The sequence below is a fragment of the Lampris incognitus genome, chromosome 11 (assembly GCF_029633865.1).
Source record: "Lampris incognitus isolate fLamInc1 chromosome 11, fLamInc1.hap2, whole genome shotgun sequence".
NCBI classification, from domain to species: domain Eukaryota; kingdom Metazoa; phylum Chordata; class Actinopteri; order Lampriformes; family Lampridae; genus Lampris; species Lampris incognitus.
In genome coordinates this window covers 3021008-3039461 of record NC_079221.1, presented here as the reverse complement: position 1 = coordinate 3039461, position 18454 = coordinate 3021008, and the positions used below count along the sequence as shown (strand labels likewise).

General features: G+C 43.2%; 1 protein-coding gene across 1 annotated transcript in view; it reads left to right on the top strand.

Moving 5' to 3' along the window:
- LOC130121207 (coiled-coil domain-containing protein 148-like) overlaps positions 1-18454 on the top strand; it is a 55522-nt gene that overhangs the window by 4117 nt on the left and 32951 nt on the right. The window contains exons 3-8 of the mRNA XM_056290086.1: positions 2387-2490; positions 3201-3292; positions 3457-3608; positions 14268-14382; positions 14585-14744; positions 15321-15459. Coding sequence (XP_056146061.1) covers positions 2387-2490; positions 3201-3292; positions 3457-3608; positions 14268-14382; positions 14585-14744; positions 15321-15459 — 762 coding nt within the window. The remainder of the gene's footprint in view (positions 1-2386; positions 2491-3200; positions 3293-3456; positions 3609-14267; positions 14383-14584; positions 14745-15320; positions 15460-18454) is intronic.

The following is an 18454-nucleotide window of genomic DNA, read 5'->3' as shown; positions in this document are numbered from 1 at the left end:
TCTTAGCTGACAGGAGTGGCACCCGGTGTGGTCTTCTGCTGCTGTAGCCCATCTGCCTCAAGGTTCGACGTGTTGTGCGTTCAGAGATGCTCTTTTGCATACCTCGGTTGTAATGAGTGGTTATTTGAGTTACTGTTGCCTTTCTATCAGCTCGAACCAGTCTGGCCATTCTCCTCTGACCTCTGGCATCAACAAGGCATTTTCGCCCACAGAACTGCCGCTCACTGGATATTTTCTCTTTTTCGGACCATTCTCTGTAAACCCTAGAGATGGTTGTGCGTGAAAATCCCAGTAGATCAGCAGTTTCTGAAATACTCAGACCAGCCCGTCTGGCACCAACAACCATGCCACGTTCAAAGTCACTTAAATCCCCTTTCTTCCCCATTCTGATGCTCGGTTTGAACTGCAGCAGATCGTCTTGACCATGTCTACATGCCGAAATGCATTGAGTTGCTGCCATGTGATTGGCTGATTAGAAATTTGCGTTAACGAGCAGTTGGACAGGTGTGCCTAATAAAGTGGCCGGTGAGTGTATATGTACATATAATATATTATATATTATATGGAGTGTATATGAGTACACACATACGTACATGTATTCATACAAGTACATACAGGCATGTATGTGCAAAAAATACATGCACACAAACATACATACAAGCAGTCACAAACACACACACACACCTGATTTCCTACGTTAAATGCACTTATTGTAAGTCGCTTTGGATATAAGCGTCGGCTAAATGACTAATGTACACACACACACACACACACACACACACTAAATGATTTGATTTTATTTCATAGAAAGCCTCAATCTACTGCGTAACCCTCATGATTTGTCCACAAAGATTAAACCAAACAGGAATATCACCGCCATAAAGAATACTATTGGCATGAATATTCATGAGGTTGCCTGGGGTTCTGCAATAAAACTGTTTGAAGTTCCTAGTCACCCCCCTCGCTGCATCTGAGCGGAGCAAAAAGTTAACCCTGGGGGCAACAGAGATTAGGCTCTTAGACCAACGGTGTTTTAATTGGTACACTGCAGCAATAGCTTTTTAGTGTCTCATTACAGTTGCTCGTGGCTTGTTCCCAACCAGCTCTCTGCATGGACCAGATAAGACAGGCTATGTTCACATTTGGCCGCCCTGCTGCAAGGCAGGCTTTCTGTTCATCTCCCAACGGTGATGGAGGGTAAATAAATGGCTGGGAGTTGCCACAGGCTTGGGATCAGATTTGCTCTCTAGGAAGAAGCTAGCAGCGTTTTTTTTTTTTTTTTTTTACTCTGGATGGAAGAGCCTGAAATATTGTCGTCACACCTGTGATATCAAAGTTGTGTGTGTGTGTGTGTGTGTGTGTGTGTGTGTGTGTGTGTGTAAGATGTACGTAAGATGCATGTTACCTGCCAGCCAGATCAAGTCTCGTGCTATATTATGTATTTACATCAAAATACTGCATGGTTCCTACATGTTATTCATCAACCAGTCAGGCCAATTCTGTATCACAAAAATGTGAGAGAAGGGTACTGAAACCTTACATTTTCCTGCGGGCGGCTCTTCTCTATATGCAGTAATTGCTACTTAGGTGAGATTTCTGTTCTACAATTATCTGAGCCAGTGACCTGTGGAGAAAACACTGATAGAGAACAGCGAAATGCTGTTTTGAGAGAACGCTGTGAGGAATGTGCTCCCCTCCCCGCCACCTCCACCATCATCACCACTCTTGTTCTCTCACAATGAAAAGGCAAATGAATGAGTCGATAAAGACTTTCACCCCTCTCTCTGCTCCTCCACTAACATTTCTTATATGCTATGCCAGTTCCACCTGATTATTCCAATTTGCAAGTGTTTAATTTACTTCTCAGTTTTGCTGGAAGTGAAAGTGTTTCGTTGTCAATCCTGCAGATCTCACAAAGTCAGTATTTGAAAGGCAGTCACACAGACTGACATAAACCATGAACCATGAAAAAAAATACCTACAACAAAAATTTCCATGATGCAAATAGAGAGAGGGAACAATGTACCCTTGACTATAAGATGACTATAACATGACCTACTTTGTGCCTCAGGATGTATCTCCCCATCTCATAAACCCACAGTACTATGATTGCATTAATGTCTTGTTTATGCTACATCTTCTTTATGTTAATAATATTTCAGGTAATTTAAGCCCTAAATCAGTTAGATTGTAAGACTCCCAGTAGGGAATTAGTTTAAGAAGTGCAAAAAAATTAAAATAATAATAATCAAAGATGTTTCACACACGAAGATACAAGGATACAAAACTAAATGGGAAAAAACAAACTTTTTCCTGGTTTATCACTTCCTCTTCCAGGTGTAGTAAGTTTGCCTATTCATGCTCTGATGTGATTCTGGTCTCGCAGGTTCAGAGAACTAGGTTTGCAGCCAAGGCAACCAAGACAAGCTCAGCTCTCCGGCGCCACAGGCAGGTTTGGGGCAGAGAGTACCCCAAGTTGGTCAACGCTGAGTAAGAGCCCTCTATTTTATCCTTTCAATTATCCGTGACAGGTTTCAGAATCTATTGTACTACACAGCCACTATACTTAAGTCCCATTCAGCTCAGACAAAATAAAAGAAAGAAAAGAGGGGAGGATTTTGAAGAGAATGAGCCCCTGTAAGACTGGAGATAGGTGATTTAAGATGTCTTTTGCTCAGTGATGACATTGAATGAGGGAGCGAGAAAGGAGGAGGACCAGGGTGGCAGGTAAAGGGATATACGGACTTGTCGACGGTACGAAGGACTAGTTTTACTGAGTGGAAGAAGTGTAACACTTTTACACCGCTTGCTGAGGCAGAGGCGCGGGACCAGGGCCCCCCTGACGGTGCCATGCGTCATGAAGTGAGAAGGGCAGCGCTTGCTCGGGGTGCAGCCTGTTCTCTGGGTAATGACTGAGTCTGAGCTACCCAAGGTTAATGGAGTACACAAGCGTAAGCTTCAGTAATGAGCCTTGTCACAAAGATGCGCAACTGCTGCCAATGCTGTCTACACGTATAGCCAAACAAACTACCTTATGATTCATTCATTAGCCGCCGTGCTTCATAGGAGAGGGGCAAGTCTGTTTCTATAGTTGCTCTTCTCATATTCATATTCAGTTAATGGCTGTGTGTTTGAAAACAGCGGGGGTCATAGTTCTTTACTTTTAATGTACTATGCTTTTGTCTCATTTAATTCCATAGAGAGAGAGCTGAAAGTGAACTGTGTGATTTTCTCAGGATGGTCAAGCCAAGCAGCACAACAGATACCGGCATCTTTTCACTTCAAGATTATGGTAGGCTGCACCCCCATTACTCGAACAGAAACGCTACAGTCCATCACGAACACCATCGGTCCCTGCTGTGTTTCTGAGCACCATGCTGATATGTGTGTGTGTGTGTGTGTGTGTGTGTGTGTGTGTGTGTGTGTGTGTGTGTGTGTGTTTGGGTGCATGATTAGGGCATTTCCTAGAGGGGGAGCGAGAGGCGTTTAGGCTCGCCACAGTGGAACCTGTTCTTCAGCTCAGGGATGACCTGCGCTTCAGGCTGGCTCAAGTACGACATCAACCGCTCACGCCGCACCCATCAGATTTGGAGCAAGTGCTGCAACAGGTAACCGTGTGACATGAAATACCACTGAGCAGACCTGTCTCTGCATCTACAGCTTGAAAATATATATCTTGGTCTATATATCAGCTTGATTACTGAAAGTGCACCTGTGATCTAATTGCCATCACCAGGGGCCTCATTTGTAAAACTCAGTGTAGATTCCACCTTAAAACATTGTATACGCACAAACCCCAGAATCTACGTATGCACAAAAATGTTCAGATCTATAAAACCGTACAGTGCATACCTGTACACAGACTTCTCATTATAAATATCAACCTGTGTTGAATTGTGCGCACGTGTAACTCCTCCCAGTGTCGTCCCACAATCATTCATAAATGGTCAATGCTGAATAGCTCATGAATATGCGAACGTATCTAAAGAGCTTTGTTGGACGATCATTGAGGGAAAGATGGCGACGTCACAATCAGGAAAGGCAGCAAGCTTTGCAGAGTGTGAGGTCGAGGTGCTCATTGCTGAGGTTTGGGGCCCAGTAGAGGCATCTCAAACAAAACTAAATCGAATAGCAACGTGTGACAGCAGCAGTGAACAGTGTTGGCCCCACACCGCGAACTGTTGCCGAAGTAAAAAAAAAAGAAAAAGGTCAGATACAAAAGTTGAGTCCAAAAAACACATTGCTGCTTATCAGCAAAGTGTGCGTTCCACTGGTGGCAGTCAGGGAGAACCCCAACCTTCACCGTTCAACCAAATAACAGTAGGTATCATCAAGGAAACCCTTTTGTCTGGAATTGTGCCAGAGGCAGAGGGGTAATTCTGTAATACCAAAGCTAAACTATCCACATTATGGTAATGAGCGGGGCACCACAGAGTGGGCGCCAAGCCCCAGTTGCGAGGCATGTGCAAGTGGCCGCGTCCTCACTGAGACTGTGCTGCAACCACAGAGGGACATTATTACAGCAGTAGAAAATTTAACAAGACAAGTTCACAAAGTAAGAAATGTACACAGTGAAATGTGTGCAGTATTAAAAGAACTTGTAAAAAAGTATACCAATTGTCTGGTCTGTTTATAGACTGCACATCACTTGTTCATGTAATGCAATCGCTGGAGTAGCTTCTTCATTTATAGGCTGATCCTGGTCCATATTATCTGGCACAATGTGCAGGAACACCATTGTGCTGTCATCATCATCGGCAAGTCACTTGTATGACTGTCCTCTTCTGGGTCCTTCTGGGTCTTCAGGTGGGCGTAGAGTCCAATCCTGGAGCTACATATTTTGGGGTAGTTTGGGCAAGGGTGTGAAGGAGTGGTTGAGGATTTGGTTTGGGCCTTTCTGATAACTTGCTCCTCTCTGAGTCTGTGTTTGTTTTCAGCAGCATGGTTGAGGTCATGGTTGTAGCACGCAGCACCCTCACAGACAGCCAGTCTCCAGGCCTCCCCGTTTTTTGCTGCTTGTCCCCAGGTGTTAAGGTCAATGCCAAACCGTTTGATGTAGGTCTTAGTGTTATCTTTATATCGCTTCTTTTGTCCTCCTGGGGCACGGCGTCCTGTCACAAGCTGAGAGTAACGGACTTATTTCGGGAGGCAAGAGTCAGGCATGCAGAGGACATGGTCAGTCCATCTCAGCTGATCTTATGTGATGGTGGCAGTTATAATAATAATAATAATAATAATAATAATGATAATAATTTTATTTATATAGCACTTTTCTAAAACAATGTTACAACGTGCTTCACGCAAAAAAAACATAAAACCAGACAAGACAAGAATAAGAGTAAGATCAAATAAGAGTAAAAATAAACAGTAAAAAAAATAAAAACAAATATCAAACATTTGTAAAAGCTTTCATAAAAAGAAAAGTTTTAAGATGAGATTTAAAATAAGCTAGAGACTTAGTTCCTTGTAGCTCAGCAGGAAGAGGGGTCCATAGTGTGGGAGCTCTAACAGCAAAAGCCTGATCACCCTTTGTAACTAACAGACCTGGGACTAACCAGCAGGGCTCCATCTGCAGACCTTAATGGTCAAGGGGGGATATACCAAGTCAATAAGTCACAAATGTATAAAGGAGCAAGGCTATTTAAAGCCTTAAAAGTGAGGAGTACAATTTTAAAATCAATTCGAAATATAACAGGGAGCCAGTGTAGGGAGGCAAGCACAGGAATGATATGGTCATGCCTCTTTGTCCCAGTAATGAGCCAAACAGCGGCATTTTGTACGAACTACAGACGGTGGAGGGAGCCCTTGCTGATACCAGAATAAAGTGCATTACAGTAGTCGAGCCGAGAAAAGATAAAAGCGTGTACAACTTTTTGCAAATTGGCACTTGATAAAAATAACCTAATTTTGGAGATTAGCTTGAGTTGGAAACAGCATGACTGAACAACATGTTCAATTTGATTGTCAAAACTGAGGTTAGTATCAAATATTACTCCAAGATTCCTAGCAGCCCGCTTAAGACTACCCGACAGACCACCAAGATTAGTGGCAAATAGACTGATGGAATTTTCAGGACTGAACAGAATGACCTCAGACTTATCATCATTAAATTTAAGAAACTTTTTGGACATCCAAGATTTAATGTCAGTTATTGTAGGCATGTTGGCCTCCTTGAGGACACTGAAGTTGGTGCGTTTATCCTCCCAGCTGATCTTAAGGATCTTCCTGAGGCATCGCTGTTGGTATGGCTCGAATGCCTTCAGGTGCCTGCTATATGTGATCCATGTTTCTGACCCATACAGTAGGATGGGCAGCACTATCGCTTTGTATGCCAGAATTTTTTGCTTTGGCCTGAAAGTCATGATTTTCAAAAACACTTTTTCTCAATCTTGGGAAGTCCTGGCCGGCACAATTGAGATGATGGAGTATTTTGATTTTATTCAACATGCTGTTGGGCCATCCCACAACCTTGGCCACACCCTAGATTTAGTGATCTCTAAAGGCCTGAATATTGCTGTTGACAAGATTGTTGATACTGATTTATCAGATCACTACTGTTTGTTTTTTCACATGATTGTCTCTGACTTAGCAAAAAACAACACAGAGTGTATCATAAAGAGACGTTTTCTTAGTCCTTCTGCAGTCATTAACTTCCCTCATCACCTGCACAGTCTTCCTCTGTCAGCTGATATTTCCTCAGTGCATGATAAAGTTAACCACTTAAACTTTAATCTAGAGTCAGCTCTCAACATAGTGGCTCCTATGGAAACTAAGAAAAAAATCACAGACTACAGTAATACCCTGGAAGACTGAGCAAATAAATTTGCTCAAGAGGGATTGCCGTAGAGCAGAGCGAATGTGGAAAAAATTAAGCTTACAATCCATGGCGAGATTTTTAGAAATCTATATTTGTTTATAACAAAGCTCTGCACTGCAAAAGGCAGGCTTATTTCTCTGGCATTATAAATGAAAACAGGAACAACTCCAGAGTCTTATTTTACACAATCAGTCCCCTTATAAATCCTCCCCAGTCTCATGAGCAGTTATGCCCTGCATCTAAATCAAAATGCGATGAGTTTGCATCATTCTTTGATAATAAAATCATTAATATCCGAGCAGGTATCATGAATAATGTTGTTAATCCAAACAATCAAACTGCCTCTTACGATGAAGTCATCCACCTGCTCTCTGCTTGCAATTCCCACTGCCTTTTTTAAAGAGGTCTTAGATAGTTTGATTGGGGATGTTTTGGATATTGTAAACTGTTCTTTAGAATCAGGTATCTTTCCTGATTCACTGAAAACAGCTATAGTAAAGCCCTTACTCAAGAAGAATAATCTTGATCTGTTGGTGCTGAGCAATTATAGGCCAATTTCTAATCTGCCTTTTCTGGGCAAGATTTTGGAAAAGGCAGTGTATAAACAATTGGATGGGTTTTTGCATGAAAACAAGATTCATGATAAATTTCAGTCTAGTTTTAGAAAAGGACACAGCATTAACACAGCACTTGTAAAAGTAGTCAACGATCTCAGAGTGAGCACTGATAATAAAAATGTTCCATTCTTTTACTCCTTGATCTGACGGCTGCCTTCAATACAGTCGATCATGATATACTTCTAGACAGCCTTGAGAACTGGATTGGCCTTTCAGGCACTGCCCTGTCATGGTTCTACGCATATCTTACTGGCAGAAGCTATTTTGTTAGTCTTTCTGACAAACATGTAATTTTCTCAGGTATTCCGCAGGGTTCCATTCTTGGTCCTTTATTGTTCTGCCTATATATGCTGCCACTTGGGAAAATTATCTGTGATCATGGCATGAATTTCCATTTTTATCCTGATGATACTTGGTTATATTTATCAGTAGCGCCAGATGACCCCAATGCTCTCAATCCCTTGATGAATTGTCTGTCTAGTAGTAAATAATTGAAGAGTGAAAACTTTCTCAAATTGAACGAAGACAAGACATAAATTCTCATTATAGGTACTAATGCACAGAGAGAAATGATATCAAGTAGAATGGGAAGTCTGGCTGTACATAATAAGACTGTAGTAAAAAAACCTGTGTGTCATCATTGACTCTGAGTTGGATTTTAAATCACATATTAACAATGTTACAAAGGGTGCCTTTTTTCACCTAAAGAATATTACTAAAATTAGACCTTACCTCTCCCTGGAAGACACCAAAAAGGTGACGCATACTTTTATCTCTTGGCGTCTAGGCTATTGCAATACACTTCTTACTGGTTTGCCCAAAAAAAGTATCGATAGACTGCAACTAGTACAGGACGCAGCACCAAGGGTCGTAACAAAAACCAGAATGAGAGATCACATTACCCCAGTTTTAGCGTCTTTACACTGGCTTCCTGTAGCATTGAGAATTTATTTTAAAATTCTTTTACTTGTGTTTAAAGCTCTACGTGGTTTAGCACCCTCATACCTATCTGACTGCTTAACTGACTATGTTCTGAGCCGCTCTCTTAGATCCTCTGGTGCTGGCCTGCTCAATGTCCCTAGAATGAACTACAAAAAATATGGCAAAGCAGCATTTTGTTTTTATGCACCGACGGCTTGGAATAGACTCCCCCAACAAATGAGAGAAGCAACATCCACAGATAGTTTTAAGAATTGGCTCAAGACCCATTTTTATGCTCTTGCTTTTAATTAATTCCACTTTATATTTCTTTTTATTCTTATTTTTTTTATCTTGTACTGTGGTTTTATTTCGTGCCTTGTTTTATTTTTATTTTTTCTAGGTCTGTGTTTTATTATTTTTAACTCATTTTATCTGTATTGTTGTTGAGTTTTATTGTTTCCCCTATTTTTAATGTAAAGCACTTTGAGCTGCATTTTATGTATGGAAGGTGCTATACAAATAAAATGTATTATCATTATTATTATTATTATTATCATTATTGGCTTTGGAGGAGAGAATTCTGCCAAACTATGAGAACTGCCTCACGTTTTTGAGTCTGGTGTTGTGTACAGAGATGGATGGGGCAGAGCAGGCTTATTTCTGTTGGATGGGAGTTGGTAGAGGATATGGATCTTTTTTATGTTAAGGGTCAGGCCAAGCTACTTGTATACCTTTGTAAAGGCATCCAGTATGCTCTGTAGTTCATCTTCTATGAGGGACACTGAGGTACTGTCACTGGTGTACTGCAGCTCAATTATGGATGTGGAGGTAGGTTTACTTTTAGCCCTGAATCTGTCAAGGTTCAGAAGATTCCCATCAGTTCTGTACATGATTTCGATTCCCTGAGGCAGACGTGTACCTGTAAGGTAGAGGATGGTGGCAATGAAGACAGAGAACAGGGTTGGGGCAATGACACAACCTTTTTTAACTCCTGTGTGGACCTTGAAGGACTGTATCTCATCTCCATAACTGCTGAGTACTCTAGCTGACATATTGTCATATAGCAGTTGTATTGCTCTGATATATTTCTTAGGGCAGCCTATTTATGACAGAACTAGCCAGAGGATCTGGCGGTTTATGAAATCAAAAGCTTTGGTTTAGTCTATAAAGGTCATGTACAATGGTTGATTCTGTTCCTGGGCTTTTTCTTGGAGTTAGCGAGCGGTAAAAATCATGTCCATGGTGCCCCTGTTAGGATGAAAACTGCTGTGGGATTCTTGCAGAATTTCCTAATAATATTCATAATAGAATATTGAGAGGAGTCTGTTGGCCAAAACTATAGTAAGAGCATTCCCTGTGGTGGAAAGCAGGGAAATGCCATGGTAGTTTCTGCACTCAGCTTTGTCCCCTTTCTTAAAGCTAGAGACTATGAGTCCATCCCTAAGTTGTTCAGGGATTTCCTCTTTTCCCCATTTTTAAGTAGCAGGGCAGGTGGACCTACACTCCTCAGAGTGCAGGTCCACCTGCCCTCAGTACTTCGGCCAGTATTCCATCAGAATCAGCAGCTTTGTTGATTTTCATCTTCCCGATGGCATCCAGGACTTCTCTTAGACTAGGTGGTGCTGCCATGTCCTCCTCTTTGGGTTGTTCAGGGAGTTGTTGGAGAGCAAGTCCCCGTTTAAAAGGTCCTGGTAGTGCTCTTTCTATCTCTCTTTGATTGACTCGTTGTCTGTTAGCAGTGTATGCCCATCTTTGGAGTGAAGGGGGATTAGACGGTGGTGGCGGGGACCATATATAGTTTTAGTAGCACTGAAGAAGCCTCTGGTATGCCCAGAGTCTACAAGGTGTTGGCTCTCAAGGTCCTTCTTCGTCCGCCACTGGTTCTTCAATTCCCTGACCCGGTTTAGATGGCTGACTTTGCTCTTGCATGGGGCAGCTCGTTTATTTTGGCAGTTGATTTTATCCTGCCAGATGGTAAAGGCTTGCCTCTTAATATTAATTAACCTTTGGATTTCCAGGTCATTCTCATCAAACCAATCTTGGTGGTTCTTCATCTTATGTCCAAGAGTGGTTTTACAGGTGCTGGTGCTTGCAGTCCTGAGCATATCAGTTTGATATAGCTTTCAATATCATCTGGATACTACTTGGGCATTAATGTGCTGAGCATTGGCCTGGAACTGTTGACGAGAGGAGGTATCATTCAGTCGTTCAAGGTTGCGCTTTGGGCAGTTCTGCTTTTTCTTCACCCTTCTTTTCCAATGAAGATGGATAGACAGGGTGGAGTGGATAAGGCAGTGGTCAGTCCAGCAGTCATCTGCACTAATCATCACTGTGGTGTTGAGCACGTCTTGTCTTTCTCTTTGACAGATAAATAGTCAGTGAGGTGCCAAATGTTAGAATGAGACTGCCTCCCAGTTGTTTTAAATTTGTTTTTCTAGTGGAAGAGTGTGTTGGAGATGGTTAGGTTCTAAAAATGTTGTTAACAGCAGGATGCCATTGGAGTTTGTGTTTCCAACCCCTTCCTTGCCAATTACACCTCTCTTGCCAATTACACCTCTCCACAAGTTGTAACTTTGTCCCACTCTGGCATTGAAATCTTCAAGCAGAATTAGCTTATCCTCCTTGGAGACTTTGGCGAGAACATTGTCCAGGCTGACATAGAAGATCTCCTTTATTTCCCCTTGTGAGTCAAGTGTTAGAGTGTATGCACTGATGACAGTGACGCTTTGGTTATTTACAAGTGCCAGTTGTATTGTCATCAGGTGTTCATTGTTGCGCCTGTAGCCACCACACAGTCCTTGGCAGGGGGTGGAAAGAGTCCAATGGCATGGAGAACCAAGAAAATTGGGGACCACCCTCTGCTGCAGCCTTCATCCGCCTTCACTGCCATTGTGACCTGGAGACATCTGCTGCCAGTTCCATTGCGCTGTGCCACATTGTGGAGAATCGCACAAGCCCTAATAATTTGACACACCTTCTCAGGCCTATCTAACAGAATTCACCATCGAGCCACTGCATTTGACAGAATTATGTCAGCAGTGCAAATGATTTGAATGTTTATTGAATGGTATTTGCGATTGAAAAAAGCAAACTTGTTCTCGTTTGTTTTCATTGTAACGTGAGTGCAGCCAATTGCTCTCATTACATTTGGAAAAGTGGACATTGCTGTAAATTGTGTTTTGTTTTTGGCCTGCTCATGTACACTATAAGGAAACCTTATATAAAGGGGGGTCATTTCGATAAGGCAATTCAAGATGGCTGGCTGGCATAATAGAGTTTAGGGATGGCTGCAATATTCCAGACATACCAGCCAGTTTGCATTGGAACATCCCACTTGCCAGAAACACCAGAGTGGTCAATAACTGGATCTGCACAGGGATGGACCTGTTCCACCAGGTGGGTTGTTCCAAAGCTCGGCCCAATTCAGCACAGATTTCCAAGAGAATAGCTCTTGGTAATCCGAATCACCTTATTAGCCATTCATCATCATGGGCTAGGAAGTCCTCATTGTCCCTGAACACTCGTTCACGTCCCAGTCTTCTATTTGCCAAATCCTCAAGCAATGCCAAAGCAGCCAAGATTTTGCATTACACACGTCACCACGAACACTATATATAGGCCTTATGCCAATCAGTGAGATTGATTTCGATATCACCATAAAAAGCCATGAATAGACTAGTGGACAGGTGGTGGTGGTTTCATCTTTGATTTTTCATAAGGATTGAACTTGATTTTGTGATCTCACCATCAGGTGCTGCTGATCCTCATGTCTGAAAAACTTCACGTAAGCTTCCCCATGGTGGAGAGGATGTGTAGAAATGCACACTTTTTTCCGCATAGATTTTTTCCATAAATCCTGATGTTTGCGGTGAAAAATGTGTATGCTTATTTTACTCTCGTTTACACAACTTTCTTGTGCATAGCCACCTTTATAAATGAGGCCCCAGGTTGCTACAGGCTGTTGTGCCAGGAAAGGGGTTGATGATAGCTCTCTACAGCTGCTGGATTGAAAAGTAAAATCGTTAAGCTTTTGAGTATGAAGGCCTGATCATGCCAGGAACATATGGCTTTCAACTTATGTTAATGGCTCTTTGCAAAGTGTTTGGCTGGATTTTATCTTTTCAGTGTACACAATGCTTTCTGCAATGAATCTTGGCTTTGCTCCCACTCTACAGGTACCAAAATAATAGAGCCTACACTGTAGATCCAACAAGGAGTTGAAATAAATCACACTCCTGCTGGCTCTCACAAAGGCCTCAGCTTGTGCAAAGTTCTGTATTCACTTCTCATGAATCTGTTGTTTGTTAGATATCCCCCGTCCCTGAGTCACCTCTCTTTAGTTCCTTCTGCCTTTGACTCCTCAAGGCTTTCACTCTTGCTGTGGAAATGAATGGTGAGATTAAGGAGAAAGCAGGAGGGACAACTTTAAGGCAGACCACACTGGGGGAATGAATCATCTGCCAACCATTTTGTGTCCCCAGTGTGACTCACTAAGGCTTGCACGTTGCCATGCCCCCCCCAATCCCACACTACTCTTTCATTGCAGCCATGCAGGCCCACTCATACCCTTCCCACGTGAATGCATTGCTACAGTCAGCCCCCTTCAAGCTACCCCTTTCCCCTCTTATCCATGTTTCTACCTCGTTCTTCCTTTCTATTTCTCTCTCTCACTTTTGCCCAGCAACACAGCGTGAGACCTCTTGTTGCACACAACTTTTATTTTCAATTTCATTATTTGATTTGTCTGACTGTTTAAAAAATGTGAGCAAGTTTGTCTTTAAACTAATAATGGATGACCTATTGCTGATTTTCACTTTGAGAAAACACAATGAACTACTAACATGTGTGTGGCCCTTTCCCATTAAGACCTTGCTTAAAATGAATGTGTACTGTTCATATCACTGTTATTCAGACTGGGGGGGGTCAAACAAGCATGCTGAATAAACTTTTAGATTTACTATACTTCTGTGTAAATGTTGTAGCAGTCATCAGCCTCCTACTACTCTAACCTGGGTAAAACAAATAGTTGCAAACACCAGCTGAGATCAGACACTACCTGCCTGAACTCCTCAACCCTGCAATATGTGAGATGTATGGGAATGGTCTTCAGGATGAGCTGTTTTATTGGCTCTGCTTTGCAGCATCATCTATAAAACCACTTAAGGAGCCCCGTGTTTGAATTACCCAGCAGAAATAAGAATGTGACCTCTATTTCAGCTAAATGAATAGGAAAGTCTACTGCCAAAATTGCCTCTAATCTTCCTGATTCTTTGGTAAACACCACAAAGACACGGATCTAATAGAAGTGGTCCTAATCTTAATATTTCTGTCAAACACAACAAAGAAACGGTGTCTCTGTCACTGCAAAAAACTGTTTTCTCCCTCTAAATGTCATGGGGAATAACCAGGGTACAATTACCCATTACTTAGCTATTAGAGAAAGACTGACAATAACTGTTTCTGAATTCAGGAGGCTGAGGGAACAGGGGGATCTGAGCTCAACCAGTGGCTTGAAACGTTCAATTGATTTGAGGAGACAGAGCATTACGCAGGAAAGAGGGTGTTAGGGTAGATTGCCATGCTCTGTCTAGACTCCTTTGTGTGTTCCTGTGCAGTCCCTAATTTGCTTAAGCTCTGAGAATTTCATTAGAGAACCTTTCCCAAAGCATAAAAATCAGAGATGCTGTTGGTTTGTGTCATGATATTAAAGACAGTGTGTAGAGCTGAATCTGTTTGCACAGCCTGCATCGTCTGATACATTTTCAAGGAGAAATGGATATGCAGTAAGTTCATACCTCTGCCTTTGTTTTCCCCAGGTGGCATAATGCCAAATTGTGGCAATCCCCTACCAACAGTTTTACAGACTTCACGCCCATAGCTATAGCTCTACGGTTTTACCCTTTAACCCCCAGGTACAATTTGTGAAAGAACAGCAGGAGGATATCAGTGAGAAACTTCATGCAGAGTACCTGGCCTTGGAGATGGAGATTGCTGCTCTAGGCCTGGATGTAAGTCTTAGCTGGTTTTGTATATCTTTTTATTTCAACAAAGTTCCAGAGCTGGTGTCTCAGACTGCATGCATAGTGAGCCCATGTCCAACACGATTTAGCTTCAGCAACAATCACTTAACTGGACTATTTCATATGGGCATCCCCAAGATGGGTAACCATTTTACATTCTCTAAGATGACCACCTTGTCATGTGCAGGATTATTTTGCTAGTACTCCAGGGGATATGGCAGACAGAGAAGAAGTGCCAGGGGAGGTGTTGGATTCAGAGTGTCCCTATCAGGAGCTGAAAGACTCCCTGGTCCAGGCCTTCCACTCGCTGTCTGAAAGGTACCAGACCAGGATGCAGAGTCTAAAAGAACGCCTCCAAGGAATAGACAGGTAGGTCTGAAGACTATTGATGTCCTACACAGACTGACATCTTGTCTCTTTCACCTGTGTAACTGATGATGCATCATCAGTTTTCTCTGGCTTGTATCAAACAAGAGAATGAAGGTAATCACAGCACTGTCTCGCATCATCTTAATCATAAAAAGTTTCTGATCACATGCACTGCAATCCATTTTTCCTAGAAAAAGAGGGTGGGTAGGGATGAAAGGTAGAGACCTCAGCATGAGGTTTACAGCATAGCTGCACACTGATTTCTCTCCCCAGGGAGGCAAGCTGTTGAACAAATCGAGTCAAATGTGCCGGGTGGATGATTGGATTGATGTTTTATAGTTAACTCCTACCTTGACATTCATTTTCACATGTTCTTGAGGCAAGACTATGGACTTCTTTTAGTAATATGCATTTTATTATTGCCAAGCTAAGGACTGATTGATGTTAAGTGAGAGGGAATATCAAAAGACATTCACAGTATGAATTCTGAGAAAATCATAATGTAATATTTTTTTTGTTTTTCTTTTAATAACGAACAAATAATTCTAGAGTTTACTTCTTTCCAATCCACTGCAGGTTCTGTGGCTGGGGTGCAGATGACCACCTTCGCTTCGAGCTGACAGTCGGTCAGTACACTCAGGACATCCCCGACCGCAGAGCACTGTATATGGACATGCTGCAAAGAGTCTTCTCCCAAAAAAACAGGCAGGAGCTGGTTAGTACTTTATCAAAGTTTATTGGCCCAAAATGTGCCAAAGAAAATGGTTTGGAGTTAAAATACATGCTCTGTGGGCATCCAGGTAGCGTAGTGGTCTGTTCCGTTGCCTACCAACACGGGGATCACCGGTTCGAATCCACGTGTTACCTCCGGCTTGGTCGGGCATCCCTACAGACACAATTGGCAGTGTCTGTGGGCTGGAAGCCAGATGTGGCTATGTGTCCTGGTTGCTGCACTAGCACCTCCTCTGGTCGGTCGGGGTGCCTGTTTGGGGGGAGGGAGAACTGGGGGTAATAGCGTGATCCTGCCATGCGCTGGAGACTGGAGACTCCACATATATCGGAGGAAGCATGTGGTAATCTGCAGTCTTCCCTGGATCGGCAGGAGGGGTGAAGCAGCGACCGGGAAGAAAAAGGAGGGAAAAAAATCCAAAAAAATAAAATAAAATAAAATACATGCTTTGTACTTTTCGTACATACACATACAAATATGCTTCCATACACTCATAGGAATCCATCTGATGCAGAGCATTGACTTTAATTGACTTGGCCCTTCAAAATTGTGGCACGTACACACGTAGCTGGCCGGCACACAGTTAGCAGCATACGTCGAAAATTAAGTCTAAGATTAAGTAAGACCCACACCTGAACTAAGATTCCGCATTTAAGAGACTGTTGTACTGGACGTGCCCCCGGAGAGCTTAGCTCTATCCAGCGGAGATTACTCGCTCAGCAGAGCGCACGGAGACCAACAGCCCGGCAGAGTGGCGGCACAGGCCGCACATGCAGCGATGTGAAAGGAAGCAGAAGTGAGGCAAGCGAGCCGAGGGCTAGGCTAAGAGCGGCCCCATGTAAACCTGCTGTACCCAGCATCTTTCTCGCCAATGCCCAATCTCTCGTCAATAAACTGAGTGATTTGAGACTGCGTATACCAACCACCGCATGGATAGCTGTGTTATGGTATAACAGAGACCTGGCTGCATGAAAACATCCCTGACTTAGTCACAGAAAGTTGAATCAGTTCATCTGGACATGTTTATTAGGAGAAATGTTTCATCACTCACCTAAGTGACTTCTTCAGTCTCAGCTGACTGCAGGTGTCCCCACCCTTATAAACAGCACAGTTGCATAATGGCCGAACCAATGATCAGGTTTCATATGCAAATTGCCGTGACCATTAACTAGAGGTTCAGTGGCCATGTGTACTATTTACAGAGGATTGGGGAATATTTGCAATCACAGCATTGTAAGATGGCGACACATGTACTCTTAGACCTCCCCCTTGGTTCAGGGATAGTCGTTCCCTCTTCACATAGATGGCCTCTTTAACTCCCCGTTCAAACCAGCATTCCTCCCCATCAAGGAAGTGCACATTCTCATCCTTGAAAGAGTGGCTACTGGCCTGTAGATGGGTGTAGACTGTGGAGTCCTGGCCTGAATCAGGTATATACAAATATCCCCAGAGTCTACAAGACCCACCCTTCCCCCATCTTGGACAGTCTGACCATTTGTCCCTGTTCCTGACCCCAGCCTATAAACCCCTCATCAGCAGAACCAAGCTTCAGACCAAGACAGCGTAGATCTGGACTGAGGAAGCCTCATCATCATTACAGGACTGTTTTGAGGACACCACGTGGGAGCTCTTTGAACTCGCAGACATTGAGCAATACACCTCCACAGTATTATCATACATCAACTTCTGCATTGACAATATAACTACAAAAAAGGAAAATTAAAGTGTTCCCTAACCAGAAACCCTAGTTCACTGACAGTGTGTGAGTGCCGCTCAGAGCCCGGGATGCAGCACTCAGATCAGGAGACAGGGAGGCCTACAAGGGAGCCAGGGCAGACCTAGACAGAGGCATTCAAACTGCTAAAAAGTACAAACAATATATTGAGGACAATTTCAAGGAAAACAATCCCTGTACCATATGGCAAGGTGTCAGGAACATCACTGGCTATAAACAAAGCGACAACACCCCCTCGTCAATCGATACCTCTTTCCCAGACCAGCTCAACACATTCTTTGCCTGCTTTGAGGACAGCTCCAACGAGGGACCAGCCTCAATCACCACCGTACCAGAGAGCACCCAGCCCCAGATAGCGTCCAGATGTGGGCCACTTCAGGTAATGATGCAGCACTGATGGCCTTCTTCTGACCCTGACAAAATAGATGTGAGCCTGAAGTGGCCCACATGTATAATAACAAATATGGCCCAAGGATGCCAAATCAAATGTGGGCCTTTTTTGGCAAAGATGCGGTGCTCTCGCAACATGTAATCTGGACGTGACCCTGAAGTGGCTCGTGTGGTAAATAGTGAATATGGCCCAAATATTAAAAAACAAATATGGGCCACCTTTGGCAAATATGTGGCATATGTGGCGTTGCTATGGCTTGGTTCTGGCAAACAGGAGCGGACTGTGCAAGTGCCGTCATTCCACACGGTATGTGGGCTGGATGAAAGAAAGATGAAAGTCGGGTGTGGGACGGGTCCGAGCCACAGCAATTTTGCTATCTGGAGCCACTCACACTCTAGCATGATCAGGTCAAGCGAGCTTTACATAACATTAACAGCAACAAGGCAGCTGGGCCTGGTGGTATTCCGGACTGTGCACTGAAGGCATGTATTGACCAGCTTGCTGCAGTCTTCACAAACATTTTCAACCTGTCACTACAGAAAGCCACAGTCCTTACATGTCTGTAAACCACCACTATCATCCCTGTACCCAAGACCTCAGCAGTCACAAGCCTGAATGATTACCCGCCAGTTGCTGTCACGCCAGTAATCATGAAATGGCTGATTCTGTGATTTCCTTACGTAGATTATTGAGCATAAATAAAAACAATCATGAAATGCTTCAAGAGACTGGTGCTGGCCCACATTAAGGTCTGCATCCCCTCTGACCTCGACCAACACCAGTTTGCCTACAAGGCCAACAGATCCACAGATGACGCCATCTCATTAGCGCTACGCACAGCCCTCACCCACCTA